Source organism: Lycium ferocissimum, chromosome 7, assembly GCF_029784015.1.
Source record: "Lycium ferocissimum isolate CSIRO_LF1 chromosome 7, AGI_CSIRO_Lferr_CH_V1, whole genome shotgun sequence".
In the NCBI taxonomy this organism is placed as follows: Eukaryota; Viridiplantae; Streptophyta; class Magnoliopsida; order Solanales; family Solanaceae; genus Lycium; species Lycium ferocissimum.
In genome coordinates this window covers 39,085,853-39,098,233 of record NC_081348.1, presented here as the reverse complement: position 1 = coordinate 39,098,233, position 12,381 = coordinate 39,085,853, and the positions used below count along the sequence as shown (strand labels likewise).

The window sequence follows — 12,381 nt, the reverse complement described above, 5'->3', positions numbered from 1 at the left end:
TAAGTCTTCACATAAATTTCTATCTTTCTTCAGTATCAAATTGTCAATTTTTTTTATCACCCCTAAAAATACCCCAAAGCAATAAAATTCGCGTGATTATTAACACTTCTTGTATTGTGTGTAACATTTATGGAGAATGAAACAAACTAAGTTGCAAAATTTTCTTGTTTGGATGTATAGATTTGCTCAAGGATTAGTTTAACTATATATGTCATTAATAGTGTTAAAAAATTCACGTGCACTCAGTGCTAAAACTTATAAAAGCGAGAATACATAAGCGAGAATACATATCGCTTAATCAATCATAGTTGAGTTATGAAAGTATATACAAAATACATATCATGCACCCTTTCGCTTGGTGTAATAATCATGTGCAAGTAAATTGTGAGATCTCTATATTTTTATCCGGTCGATTAAATTACTCACTTAGATGTAATAATTTGTAGCCATCTCTGATGTATTATAAGTGTATACTAATAATACATATATTATATAACGCTTATATTAGCATGTACTAATTAAACATATACTATAGAATGCATACTGAATAATTTATAAAAATATTTATTGTTGTGGGCCTTTGTTGGACCGATATATATTACTCCCTCTGTCCCATATTATTTGTCTTGTTTCGATTTTCGAGAGTCAAGTTGACTAATCTTCTCAATTCAATATTTTAAAAATATAATTTAGATATTTAAAAGCTAGATGAAAACAACTGCAAGTTGTAATTTTTCTCATATTAATATGGTAAAAAAATATATCTCAAAATATCAGTCAAAACTTATATAGTTTGACTTTTAAAGAAAGAGAGTGGACAAGTAATACGAGACGAAGGTAATACTAAAAAATCCCTAAATTATTTCGTGATATAGAAGGAGAGATGATATAAATATATAGGCCAAACCAATCGACGACACTGTGGTCGTCCACTTCTTTCACTTGAAAGACCTAAAGTGACCTTTGTTCCATTTAGACACTTCAGGGTGGGTCATTCCTATTCCACTTAGACACTTTTTGCAGACCATATCGAGCAAAACCAACACCAAAAGGGCGCCACCTCATTGCACATCCAACCACCAAAAGCCCCAATTTTTAATGGTCAAAACTCCACGAATTTACAAATTAGTGAATTTACAATTAAAATGAGTTGGCACAATTTAATTGAGTTGACACAATTTAAATGAGCTGGCACAATTTAATTGGCCACTTAATCCACGTAAGAGATGACTGGTGTTGGTTCTGCTCCGATAATGGTGTAAAAAGTGTCTAAGTGGAATAGAAATGGTTCACTTGAAGTGTGTCTAAATAACAAGCCCATTTTAAATCGCCGTCAGTTAAAAATAGATTTAATTACTGCGCGGTGTACATATATATATATATATATAGTAATTGTGATAATTGTTCATGGTGGTGAGTGGTGACCCACAAAACCCATCCATCCGTGGATCATTGCGACAGAATGCCTCAACTATCAACCAATCAGGTCCAGAGCTCATGCCAACTTTTTCAATTTAATTTACATTTAAGTTTTAATTTCAAACTCCAAAATTGTACTTGTTGTAAAATTGTGCAAGTGACACCAAATCCTACAGCAACACTTGGCTGCCAAAAAACGCTTTCTCGTGCTCTGTGTAAAAGCCTTATCCGCCTTTCCAGAAGGGCACTTTCGTCATTCCTCAACCCAAAGAAATAACTGAACTCCATAATACAAGGACACTTTTGTCACTACTCTCTCCCGTCTCAAATTATTTGTTCCTAGTTAATAATAATAACTGTCTCAAAATGATATAAAAATATAGTAAATATTTAATAGCGAAAGATTATAATTTATATATAAATAAAGATAAAATTAGTCAAATACCTCTCTTATTTATTTCTTAAGGTATTTCTCAAGGGCGTATAAAAAAAACAATAAAATTTGAGACGTACGGAGTAATAATTTCACTGATTCTCAAATAAACAGAAATAATTACTCATTCTTCTCAATTTAATAGCACACAATGACCATCCTACAGAATTACTAGTTTCAATTTAATAGCACACAATAACCATCCTACAGAATTACTAGTTACATATTTTGTCTGTACTTTTATCTTTTAAAACATTGAAGAATTATCGTAATTCGTAACTAATGTTTATGTCAGTTTGCTTATAGCACTTCTATTTGAAGGTCAAACAATTATTGAAATTTCTTAACATTTTAAAAGTAGTTTTTGTTGATTCTTTCTTGGTGACAAGATTAACTAAGATTATATTCTACCCAACAATTTTTTTCTTAATTTAAAGTAATATTTCTCTTAAATTAATAATTTTTTTTATATATATATATATAATCAAAGGATATCAATAATATTGAATTACTCTTGCATTTCTTTTTCAGAAATTGTGCTGAAAAAAAAAATTCTTGTGCTGAGGGCTTATCGAAAATAGTCTCACTGCCCCACAAAGGTAAGGATAATGTCTAAGTACACCCACCCTCGTTGTGAAAACTCATCGGATATATTGTTGTTATTGTTATTATATTATATCAATAATATTAGAGAAAGGTAAAGAATCTATCTGGCTAGCATTTCTTCTAATTAATTATATGTGATAAAGATAAATGAGATTTCGCCTGAGCCATATAGATCATGAATTTGTTTAATTGAGTTCCAATATCATATTATTATTGGCCCCCAAAGGCTATATTTTATCATTTTTAACCAACAAAAAGAGTGTAAAACAATAAAAAAAGATGTCTGCGTGGGTGTTCTGGAAACCCAAAGAAGAAGGTAGCTGAAAAAACAACTACTAAATTAAAGAAAGAAGAAAAGCAGCTTACTTCACGAGCTCAACTCTCTTCTTTCTCTCTAAGCCTAAGCCTAAGCCTATATACACACACAAAAAGATCTTTATATCTTGATGAATAATAACACGTCTACTAAATCAAAACCTTAACACAAGTTCAATCTCATCATTTACTTTGTTATAGGTAAGTACATATTTCACGGGATTGAACTCATCCATCACTTGTTATTGTTTCCCATCCCTGTCTATCTTCAACTACCAACTATACTCAAAATCCTGTGATTCATCTTCTTCCACGTAGCATTTCTAAATTCAATTTTTTTTTTCTCTTTGATTTAAGATTTTAGTGGTTTTCTTGATTGTGGGGTTTTAGCCTTTTAGGTGGGGGGTGTGTAATAATGCTAACTTGTTGAAGTGAAAAAGAGAGGTTTCTTGTTTTAAGTAATGGATCGGATGGCAGTAACAGTAGGACAAGGAATGGACGTGCCGATCATGCATGATAGTGATAGATATGAGCTTGTCAAGGATATTGGTGCTGGTAATTTTGGTGTTGCAAGGCTTATGAGGGATAGGCAAACTAATGAGCTTGTTGCTGTCAAGTATATCGAGAGAGGTGAGAAGGTTAGTCTTTCTCTTTCTTACTTTTAACTCTAATTTTTCTCATATTCTCCTTCTTGGAATTTGATTATAGTTGTTTTCTGTTTGCTTTATGAAGTTTAAAATCAAGATTTGGCGCTAAATCTGTGAATTAATGGTCATGTTTTTACGGAAAGGTTTTGTAACCAAGTTTTGCTTTATGGTGCTTTCAAGTTAAATGCTTTCTGGGTGTTATTTTCTTGTCTCTGCTCACAAGGGGGATTTACATCAAGTATTTTTGTCTAAAGTTTTTTTTTTTGTTTTTTTTTTTGCATCATAGTGAAGTGGGGCTGTATAGAACAGAATGGGTAGCTGGCCTGAACTAGTTTTGGATTGTGGCGTAGTTGATTGATTGATGTTTGTTTAGCATCCAGATTTGAGTGTTCATATGGGAGTTAGATAACGGGTGTGTGTGAGATCTAGAAACACTTGCCTCCCAACTCTAGGTTTAAAGGTCATTCTTTTTTATGAAGTAAGAAAGCTTTCATTAGAAGACATCAGTTAGATGCAGACAATATTACAAAAGAAAGAGGAAAAGGTTTTTCCTCAAATACAGGTTGGTATAAAGAAGGTCTGAGGGCATTCGTTTGTAAGGGAAAATCTTGTGATTACATTTCAGTTAACTTGAACAACTGTCACTTACTTGGAAGTGACAACCAATGGAAAAGGGGGCTAATTGGCTTTACACTTCTTGGCTTTTCTTTTTTGGATTTGTGAGGATTCACTATCTGTGTATGTTTTCTGCCACTTAACTTTACCTATTCATCCAGTCATTTATTGACGCGTGCCGTTGATGCATTGCAGATTGATGAAAATGTTAAGAGAGAAATCATCAACCATAGATCATTGAGGCACCCTAACATAGTCAGATTCAAAGAGGTAACATTCATCCAAGACAGTCTTCGATGATGGCTCAGGTATTGAACGATTTATACTTATAACTAATCATGGGAAATATGGTTTCAGGTCATTTTGACACCAACTCATTTGGCTATTGTGATGGAATATGCATCTGGAGGAGAGCTGTTTGAGCGCATATGCAATGCTGGCCGTTTCAGCGAGGATGAGGTAAATACTTTAAATTATAATTTTGGTTGTCACTTTGTCCTGAATATATTAATAGGCTATATTAGCTGTAATTTCAGGCACGGTTTTTCTTCCAACAACTCATATCAGGGGTCAGCTATTGTCATGCTATGGTACTTCCACTGTTCTCTACTTTCAAGTGAATTGACAATCTATCGAGTTTGTGAAATTTTAATGATTTGCTTGCAATTGGTTCTTTTTATGAAGCAAGTATGCCACAGAGACTTGAAATTAGAGAATACACTACTGGATGGAAGCCCTGCACCAAGGCTAAAGATTTGTGATTTTGGATATTCTAAGGTATTGTTATCTTCACTCTACTGTTTTCTGTGACAATTGTGCCACAAGGTGATTCCTCATATATATGCAGTTATACCTCAATCCGGTGAAGTGTTTGCTTCTTTCTTCCCCCCTCCTATATTAATATGTCCTTCCTGTCTTATTGACGGTTATTTTGACCGTTGTTGCAGTCCTCGGTGTTGCATTCACAACCAAAGTCAACTGTTGGTACACCTGCATATATTGCTCCAGAAGTGTTATTGAAGAAAGAATATGACGGGAAGGTATACTTTTCATTTTAATCTCACCAGAGCCGATGGTTTCTTGTGTTATGATTTGGTCAGTGGTGTGGTTGATGGATGAAGTGCTCGTAAGCTCATCTTCCTGACCGCAAATTCTAATTGCATATTTTGGCCTACTCTTTCTTAATAAGATAATAAATAGGTAATCATCTGATCAGTGCTATGGAATGACAAATTAGGAATGGCAATGGGGTGGTGACCACCTCTTCCCCTTCCCCTGCCTTGCTATTTTTAACCAATGCTCCAGGTTTGGTTCTGGTACCCATTTCTCTACGTAGAGGTTGGTAGACGTTTAAATGCACGTACCTGAGCGGAGTGTGGCACAGCATGGACCCAAAGCTGGGCTGTTCGAATGAGTTTCTAGCGCTGCCACAATTCTGAGACCTTACCGGCAGATAATCTAATGGGCAAATAATTTTATGTCTTAACTTTAACTAACTCGCAGTTGAAAAAAACCTTACCTGAAAACCCTACTTTGTCTGTTAAAAAAAAAAAAGGCTTGAGTTACTCTTTGCATAACGGCAATACTTTTTAGACAACGTTGTTTTTTGTTTTGTTTTTGTTTTCTGAAAACTGGTAACTTAGACAACTATTTGAGATGTGATCATCAGTGCGTGATAATGGTGGGAAGTTGGTCAGGGAACACAGGATTTCTAGGAGTGTTGTTCCTTACTTGGTGTGTGAGGACTGTTCAACTTATGCAGGACTATGGGCAACCTAATGGAAAATGCAACCATCTTATTCATCTTCTCTGATTTAAGGAAAAGAAAAGAAAGTCATAGAGAAGCTTAGAAATATGTTTTAAATGTTCATTATATGTTTACTTTTTCCCCTGCTCAATTATTATTATTTTCTAAAAAAAAGAATTGAATCTAAGCATGCATTTTGCAGTACAAGTGTTTTTGACACCATTTGGCATCAGAGGAACATTAAATTGTCATTGAAGAATAGAATTGTTTGCAAATGTAAAAAGAATTCCACTTTTCCAGTGAAAACGTTAAAAGTTTCGGAAGTGCTTGATGATTTAAGCAGAAAATAGACGGTTTCTTGTTGAAGTTCATGCCGACCTATTAAACCCCTATTGGCTATTACCCATATTTACTTACAACATTATAGCGTTTATACACTTTAGATGTTTACAAAATTTAATCATTTTTTGATTGATAAGATGTTTGCTAAATTTAATCATGATCTGATAGATTCTAAATTTTCTGTATTGATCTAATTATGAAAGATTCTTGATGTTCCTCTCCTTATTTATAAACGGGAATATATTGGAGAGATAGGCAATTCAGTCAATGTGTGGAGGCTAACTTAATGTGTTTTTTTTTTTCTAATAAAGTAAATGATATAGTGAACCATAAGACCCTAACGTGCAAATTCAACATTTCAATACTAGCAATTGAGGGACTTGAAATAGTTAAGTGAAGTAATTTTGATCTTCAGATATGTGGTCAAACTTTTTGCCACCTCGAACAGTGCCTTAGCCGTTTTGCTTGTGTTCATGTTTGTACCAAAGTAACAATGCTAAAGAAAAATTTCCAAGCAGTATTTATAAGTAGTATTAGAAAAATTTCCTTCTTGTTATGGTTTTGATGATTTAACCTTCCTTTTTGCAAACTAAGAATTCACTAAACTTTTTTGTGCCTGATGATCTTTTAATTGTTTTCCAAATTATTGCAGATTGCAGATGTCTGGTCTTGTGGAGTGACTTTGTATGTCATGCTGGTGGGAGCATACCCTTTTGAAGACCCAGAGGAGCCTAAAAATTTTCGGAAGACAATACAGGTAACTTCTATGCTCTATTGTTACTGCAAAATCCGCATTATTGTCTTTATTTGACTCGAATCATTTCCTGTTATGCAGCGAATCTTGAACGTACAGTATTCAATTCCTGATTATGTACATATCTCTCCAGAATGTCGTCATCTAATATCAAGGATTTTTGTTGCTGATCCTGCAAAGGTAATCTTTTCCACAAATGATTTCGGTGTCCTGTATTCAGATTTTCTTGGTCACCTTCTGTCTCAAAATATGATTTGAGTTCTTTCTAGTAATTGTCGGTTGTGTTGTTTAACGCTTGGTGCATTGCTATTAAATTGTTTGGACTTCATTCCTGTTTGGTCAAAAAGATCTTATATTCGCTTCTTTCACTTTTACTTGTCCATTATACTAAAAATAATTTTTCACTTTTACTTGTCAACTTTGTTTTATCCTTAAACATTAATTACTTATTCCTCAAATCATTTTTCAAGACTTTAAATTATACACCAATTAATATGGGTATTATGGTAAAATACTCACTTCAATTATTGTTTCTTAAAGGTTGTGCAAAGTCCATTGTGGACAAGTAAAAGTGAACGGAGGGAGTACTCAGTTATCTGTGTATTAGGACCCGTTTGGACATGAACTTTTTTCAAAATTTTGGTTAGTTTATGAAGTGGTGTCGAGTGAAACTTTTTCCCACTCCCAAAATTTCAATTTTTTTCTTTGAGTAAAATGCATGTCCAAACACAACTTAAAACTTTCAATACCATTTTTCAACTTCAACTTCAAATACTGTTTTTTTTTTTTTTTTTCAAATATCACTAAATTCATGTACAAACGCCTACTTAGTCTTTCATGGATTTCTTCCTTTTGCCTGAGATTATCTTTACTTTTGGCCAACCTCTTCATTGCGGTTCTTATGTGAGGATTCTTTCTTTTGTTTGTTGAGTTGCCTGGTGAATGAGATAGTATTTACTAGTCATATTTTGATATTCATTTTTATCTTTTTTTCCATATTTTTTAAATTTTTATCGTCATGCTATCATTTTGCATTGAAACAGAGGATATCGATCCCTGAGATAAAGAACCATGAGTGGTTTTTGAGGAACCTTCCTGCAGATCTGATGGATAATACTACAAACAACCAGTTTGAGGAGCCAGATCAACGTATGCAGAGCAATGATGAAATCATGCAAATAATAACTGATGCCACCATTCCTGCTGCTGGGACCAACAGTCTTAATCATTATCTCACTGGAAGCTTGGACATTGATTATGACATGGAAGAAGACTTGGAGAGTGATCCTGACCTTGATATCGATAGCAGCGGAGAGATTGTCTATGCAATGTAAAAGATATGTGGATGGCTAAGTTGACAGATCAAACATCACCAGTTTGAGTATCCACTGCTTCTTGTATATGAAATGCAGTTTGCAGCAATTCAGGTCTTTCCTCTTTGTTTTACGCAGTGGCTGTTGCTGTTGCATGTTGCTTGAATTTCCCTTTTAAATGTGTGTTCTTGCAAACTACTATGTAACGATTTTATTTCACAGTAATGTTTACCCGGTAGCTGTAAATTTTCTTCTGTTACTATTTACTAAATGTAAAGTAGTCTCAACCAAATCTTGCATGCATTTGGCATAATGGAACTGACACTATTTCTCAAGTATAGCTAGAAAAAGAAAAAAAAAAAACTCTATTATGCCCAAGTATCATGCGAAATTTTAGAAAAAAAAATCAAGAAAGAAATACTATATAGACATATAACTGTTATTGGATTTAAATCCATATCAAAATTGGATTATGTCCTAAATTCAAATCATATTAACTCAAACAAATACCAAGTCTAATATAGTTGGATTAATTGTTAAGTTCGATACACATGGATTTAGTTATAAATTTAATTTCATTGAGGTAGTCCATTTAATTGACTTGTAAATGATGAGCCCACTTATTAGTCCAAAATGTCATTTTATAGAAGCTCAAATTTGACAAATGTCAAATGACATGGTGTGCTAAGTTAAATGAAAGAACCAATAGAATCTTGACACATGCTAAATTATGCAGCATGCTTAGTCAAATTGTAAGCTAATCAAAACTATAAATAGAAGTTTTTCCTAAGCCAAAAGTATCATCAGATGATCAGAAGATCATGCATATGTATATCAAGAAGAAGCCTTTTATACATCAAAATCTACCTCCATGTCTATGATTAAAGTTTGGCGCTACGTCCGTGATCAAGTTCAACAAACAATTTCTATCACTTCAAGAACAAGTTTTCAAGTAGTTGAGCTAGTTGACAGTCGTAAGAAGAAAAATTAGAGGACTACATCTCCTTAGATTTGAGATATTTTAGAGATTGCAATCGTTGATCATTTTTTAAATCCAATATTATAATTTTTTGCTATTTTTCTTTTCGTAATTTCACAAGCAAGATTTTTTTTGCTATATACTGATTCAGTCCCAAAAGATCCAACTAGGCAACCACATGTACAATAATATCATGTAAGCAACTCACTTTACATAATCCTCGTGGCGTCACTTTAAGGAACAAAATGGGTGTTATTTTTAGGTTATTTGCCCTGATAGGATGATTTATAGTCGTTGTTTAACTTTTGTTCCCTTCAAGAAATTTGTGAAAACCCCGGCAAAAGCTACACAACTTACATAATCCATAACACTACTTTAAAGAACAAAAAATACTCATTTTCTGATCAACCTTACTCGATGTCATTTATCATGAGACACGATATTTTACAATATTTTTAAGTGGGTTACAAAATATTTTTTCAGATGTGTTGTGTGAACAATATGTAAGATATGTTGCTAAAATTGTAGCCACTTGTGTTTCCAGGATAAGGTTTATTAGCATTGTTTGTGATATATAGACATAATTGAGTTATCTTTATTTTACAAAAACTAGTTTCATGCTTTTGATTATAATAAACTGAAAGTTGAACAATGATTCGTGAAGTGAAACCTAAAATTGTTGGCTCATTTTGTTAGATTTGTTTCTTTTAGTCACATAATTTAGAAAACCTTCTTTTGTATGGTTAATTTAGATTATTTAATGGGTTATTTGAACCATCAAGAATATGGTAGGACCAATACGATCCCACCACATTAACCAATATAATAGAGTTTTGGGGTTTGAGCTTATGAATGAAAAAACTTCTAATAAGAAACGTTTCGCTCTTTAATGAGTCATATACGACCGTGAATTTCTTATAACAAGTGTTAACTTGAGGCAGGTAGATTAGGGATTTAAATTATAGTAGATATAAGTGAAGTGTCACAGTAACGGGGGAACTACGTGTGGAATTCAAAATGCCAGTGTCACTTTTTTGGAATGTCAATCATTGTTCAAAAATGGAAGTGGGTGTGTAGGATAGTTCTCTATCAGCAGTAACTTCCGAATTGGAATCAAAGAGTAGGTCACCTAGTTTGGCTAAATTTGGCAGGCTAGATATGGGGTATCATTCTTGGGTATCTCCAAGCTCACTTTTTCCCATGTTTTCTGCGAAAACTCCACATTCATCTTCCAAGTGTTGGAATACCCTTTGTTTTTCCAACCTTTAATAAGTGTTTTTAACCCATAATTAGTAGTATATAAATATGGGGACTCACAGGGTTTTTTTTTTCTTTCAATTCCATCATTACTAAGGCATATAATATGGTATTTTAATCAAATATCTTATAATTTATGTTATTAATTGTTTTTCTTAATGGATTATCAGAAACTTAAACGCCAGATAAAAGGCCAAGAGGATAATAACCACGCGTCATTCTTATTTATAATTTTTTTACTACTTAGATATTTTACTGAATAAAAATAAAATGAAATTCAAATATTAGAATAAAATACTTCAGAAGTTCATATCAGGAAAAGAGATATTTTACTGAATAAAAATAAAATAAAATTTAAATATTAGAATAAAATACTTTAGAAGCTTATATCAGGAAAAGAGAAAAATGAATTTTAAATGATACGCCATAAAATGAATGTAATCATAGCCCACAAAGATAGTTTTTTAATATTACCGATAAAATATTCAGATGATTAAATTTTGACTCCTAAAATAAAAAAATGTGAACTTGTTGGCTTGTTACATACATCTACGAGGGGTAAGATTTTTCCTTCCCTCCATTTAAAACTTAAAGCCATATCCAATTTCTTTTTGACTTCCTCATAATTTGGGTGTGCATACATCATCAATTCATCATTAGGATAATTAAGAATCAGCTTGAGAGGGACAATATATGTAGGTGTTACCATCAATTAGTATCCATTTGTGCCGTAACCTTTGATGCCATGCATTGTAGATAAAGTGTTTGACTTTACTGTCTTCACTATAAGAATATTTTTGCAAATAAAATCCTAGACTTTCAACCATTTACCACCAGTTTGACGATTTGCATATGCGCTATTTTCAAAGTGCTTATCCACATTTCTTTGTCTGTTCAATAAAATGCGTAAAAGATAATATGCTAATCTCCAAATGCACCACACCTCTATAGACGACAAATGAAATTAAACCAAGTGGGGAATCGAAATTGTTATGGTATAGTGAAAGAAAAAACCAAGTCGTACACTTCTCTTATTATCTTCCTCACAATTAGTAAAAGGAGTTCTCATAATTGTGGCGAGTTCTTGACAGCGACAAAAAAGTTATTAGTCGAAGAAGTTGAAGGAGTTAATGTGACTTTAGTACATATTTTAGTACTAGTTTGTCCTATTGATGCACTCTTATACAGTTTAATTAGGTTCACATGACATATTGATATATAATAAAGTCATAATAACTTTATCCATTATTGCAAGCAAAACATTAACTGTATACAGTTTTCTGACTTTACTTTTATAATGTGGATAGAATTTGATGATCATGCGTGAAACTAGTCCTACTATATGGGTATTTATGTCAAATCAATATAATTTATTATTGTTAAATGATTTAATAAAGGGAAAACATATACTCCCTCTGTTTCAATTTGTTTGAACCTATTTCCTTTTAGTCCCGTGCTAAATGAATGACCTCTTCTTCACAATTTGAAACAAATTCACTTATGAACGATTTATGATCACACAAATTTTCGGGCTTATTCTCAACCACAAGTTTCAAAAGTCTTTCCTTTTCTTAAATGTCAAATGGCGTCAAATAAAAATGGGTTCATATAAATTGAAACGGAGGGAGTATTAACTAACCAAAGTTAAGTGATAGTTATTTCAAAAGTACATATGATGTATGGTGTAAACGTGCAGATAAAATTTTACTCCCTCCGTTCCATAATAAGTGGTTTGTTATGCTCATATAAACCCGTTAAGAAATTGCTCACTCCTAGAAAATTAGGAGTGTTTTTACTAACTTACCCCTAATCAAATTTTACTACTTTCTAGAAAAAGAAAATGTAGTTAATGAATCTTGACTATTTAAATAAAGATAATCTTGAAGAATCTGCCCAAAGTCTTCTTAAAATCCTAAAGCACCACTTATTTTTAAAAAAATTAAAAAACGTAAAA

At 32.7% G+C, this 12,381-nt stretch overlaps 1 protein-coding gene across 5 annotated transcripts; it reads left to right on the top strand.

Moving 5' to 3' along the window:
• The first annotated feature begins 2,738 nt into the window (after positions 1-2,738).
• Positions 2,739-8,437, top strand: LOC132064907 (serine/threonine-protein kinase SRK2E). Of its 5 annotated transcripts, none has more exons than XM_059458079.1 (10): positions 2,739-2,974; positions 3,257-3,411; positions 4,231-4,305; positions 4,393-4,494; positions 4,572-4,625; positions 4,720-4,812; positions 4,983-5,075; positions 6,777-6,881; positions 6,960-7,058; positions 7,922-8,437. In XM_059458079.1, the coding sequence occupies exons 2-10, from the start codon at positions 3,268-3,270 to the stop codon at positions 8,210-8,212; spliced, it is 1,056 nt and encodes a 351-aa protein (XP_059314062.1). In that variant the 5' UTR covers positions 2,739-2,974; positions 3,257-3,267; the 3' UTR covers positions 8,213-8,437. The 5 variants fall into 5 exon arrangements, with proteins under 5 accessions (XP_059314062.1, XP_059314060.1, XP_059314061.1 ...); XM_059458077.1 differs by having other exon boundaries at positions 3,251-3,411; XM_059458078.1 differs by having other exon boundaries at positions 2,739-3,014.
• The last annotated feature ends 3,944 nt before the right edge of the window (positions 8,438-12,381 follow it).

Bases quoted from the DNA above. Each gene is read 5' to 3' on its own strand.
- LOC132064907 (XM_059458075.1), top strand. From the start codon at position 3,235: ATGGATCGGATGGCAGTAACAGTAGGACAAGGAATGGACGTGCCGATC. The intron at 4,306-4,392 runs GTAACATTCATC...ATATGGTTTCAG, and splicing joins ACATAGTCAGATTCAAAGAG to GTCATTTTGACACCAACTCA. The intron at 4,813-4,982 runs GTATTGTTATCT...CCGTTGTTGCAG, and splicing joins GTGATTTTGGATATTCTAAG to TCCTCGGTGTTGCATTCACA.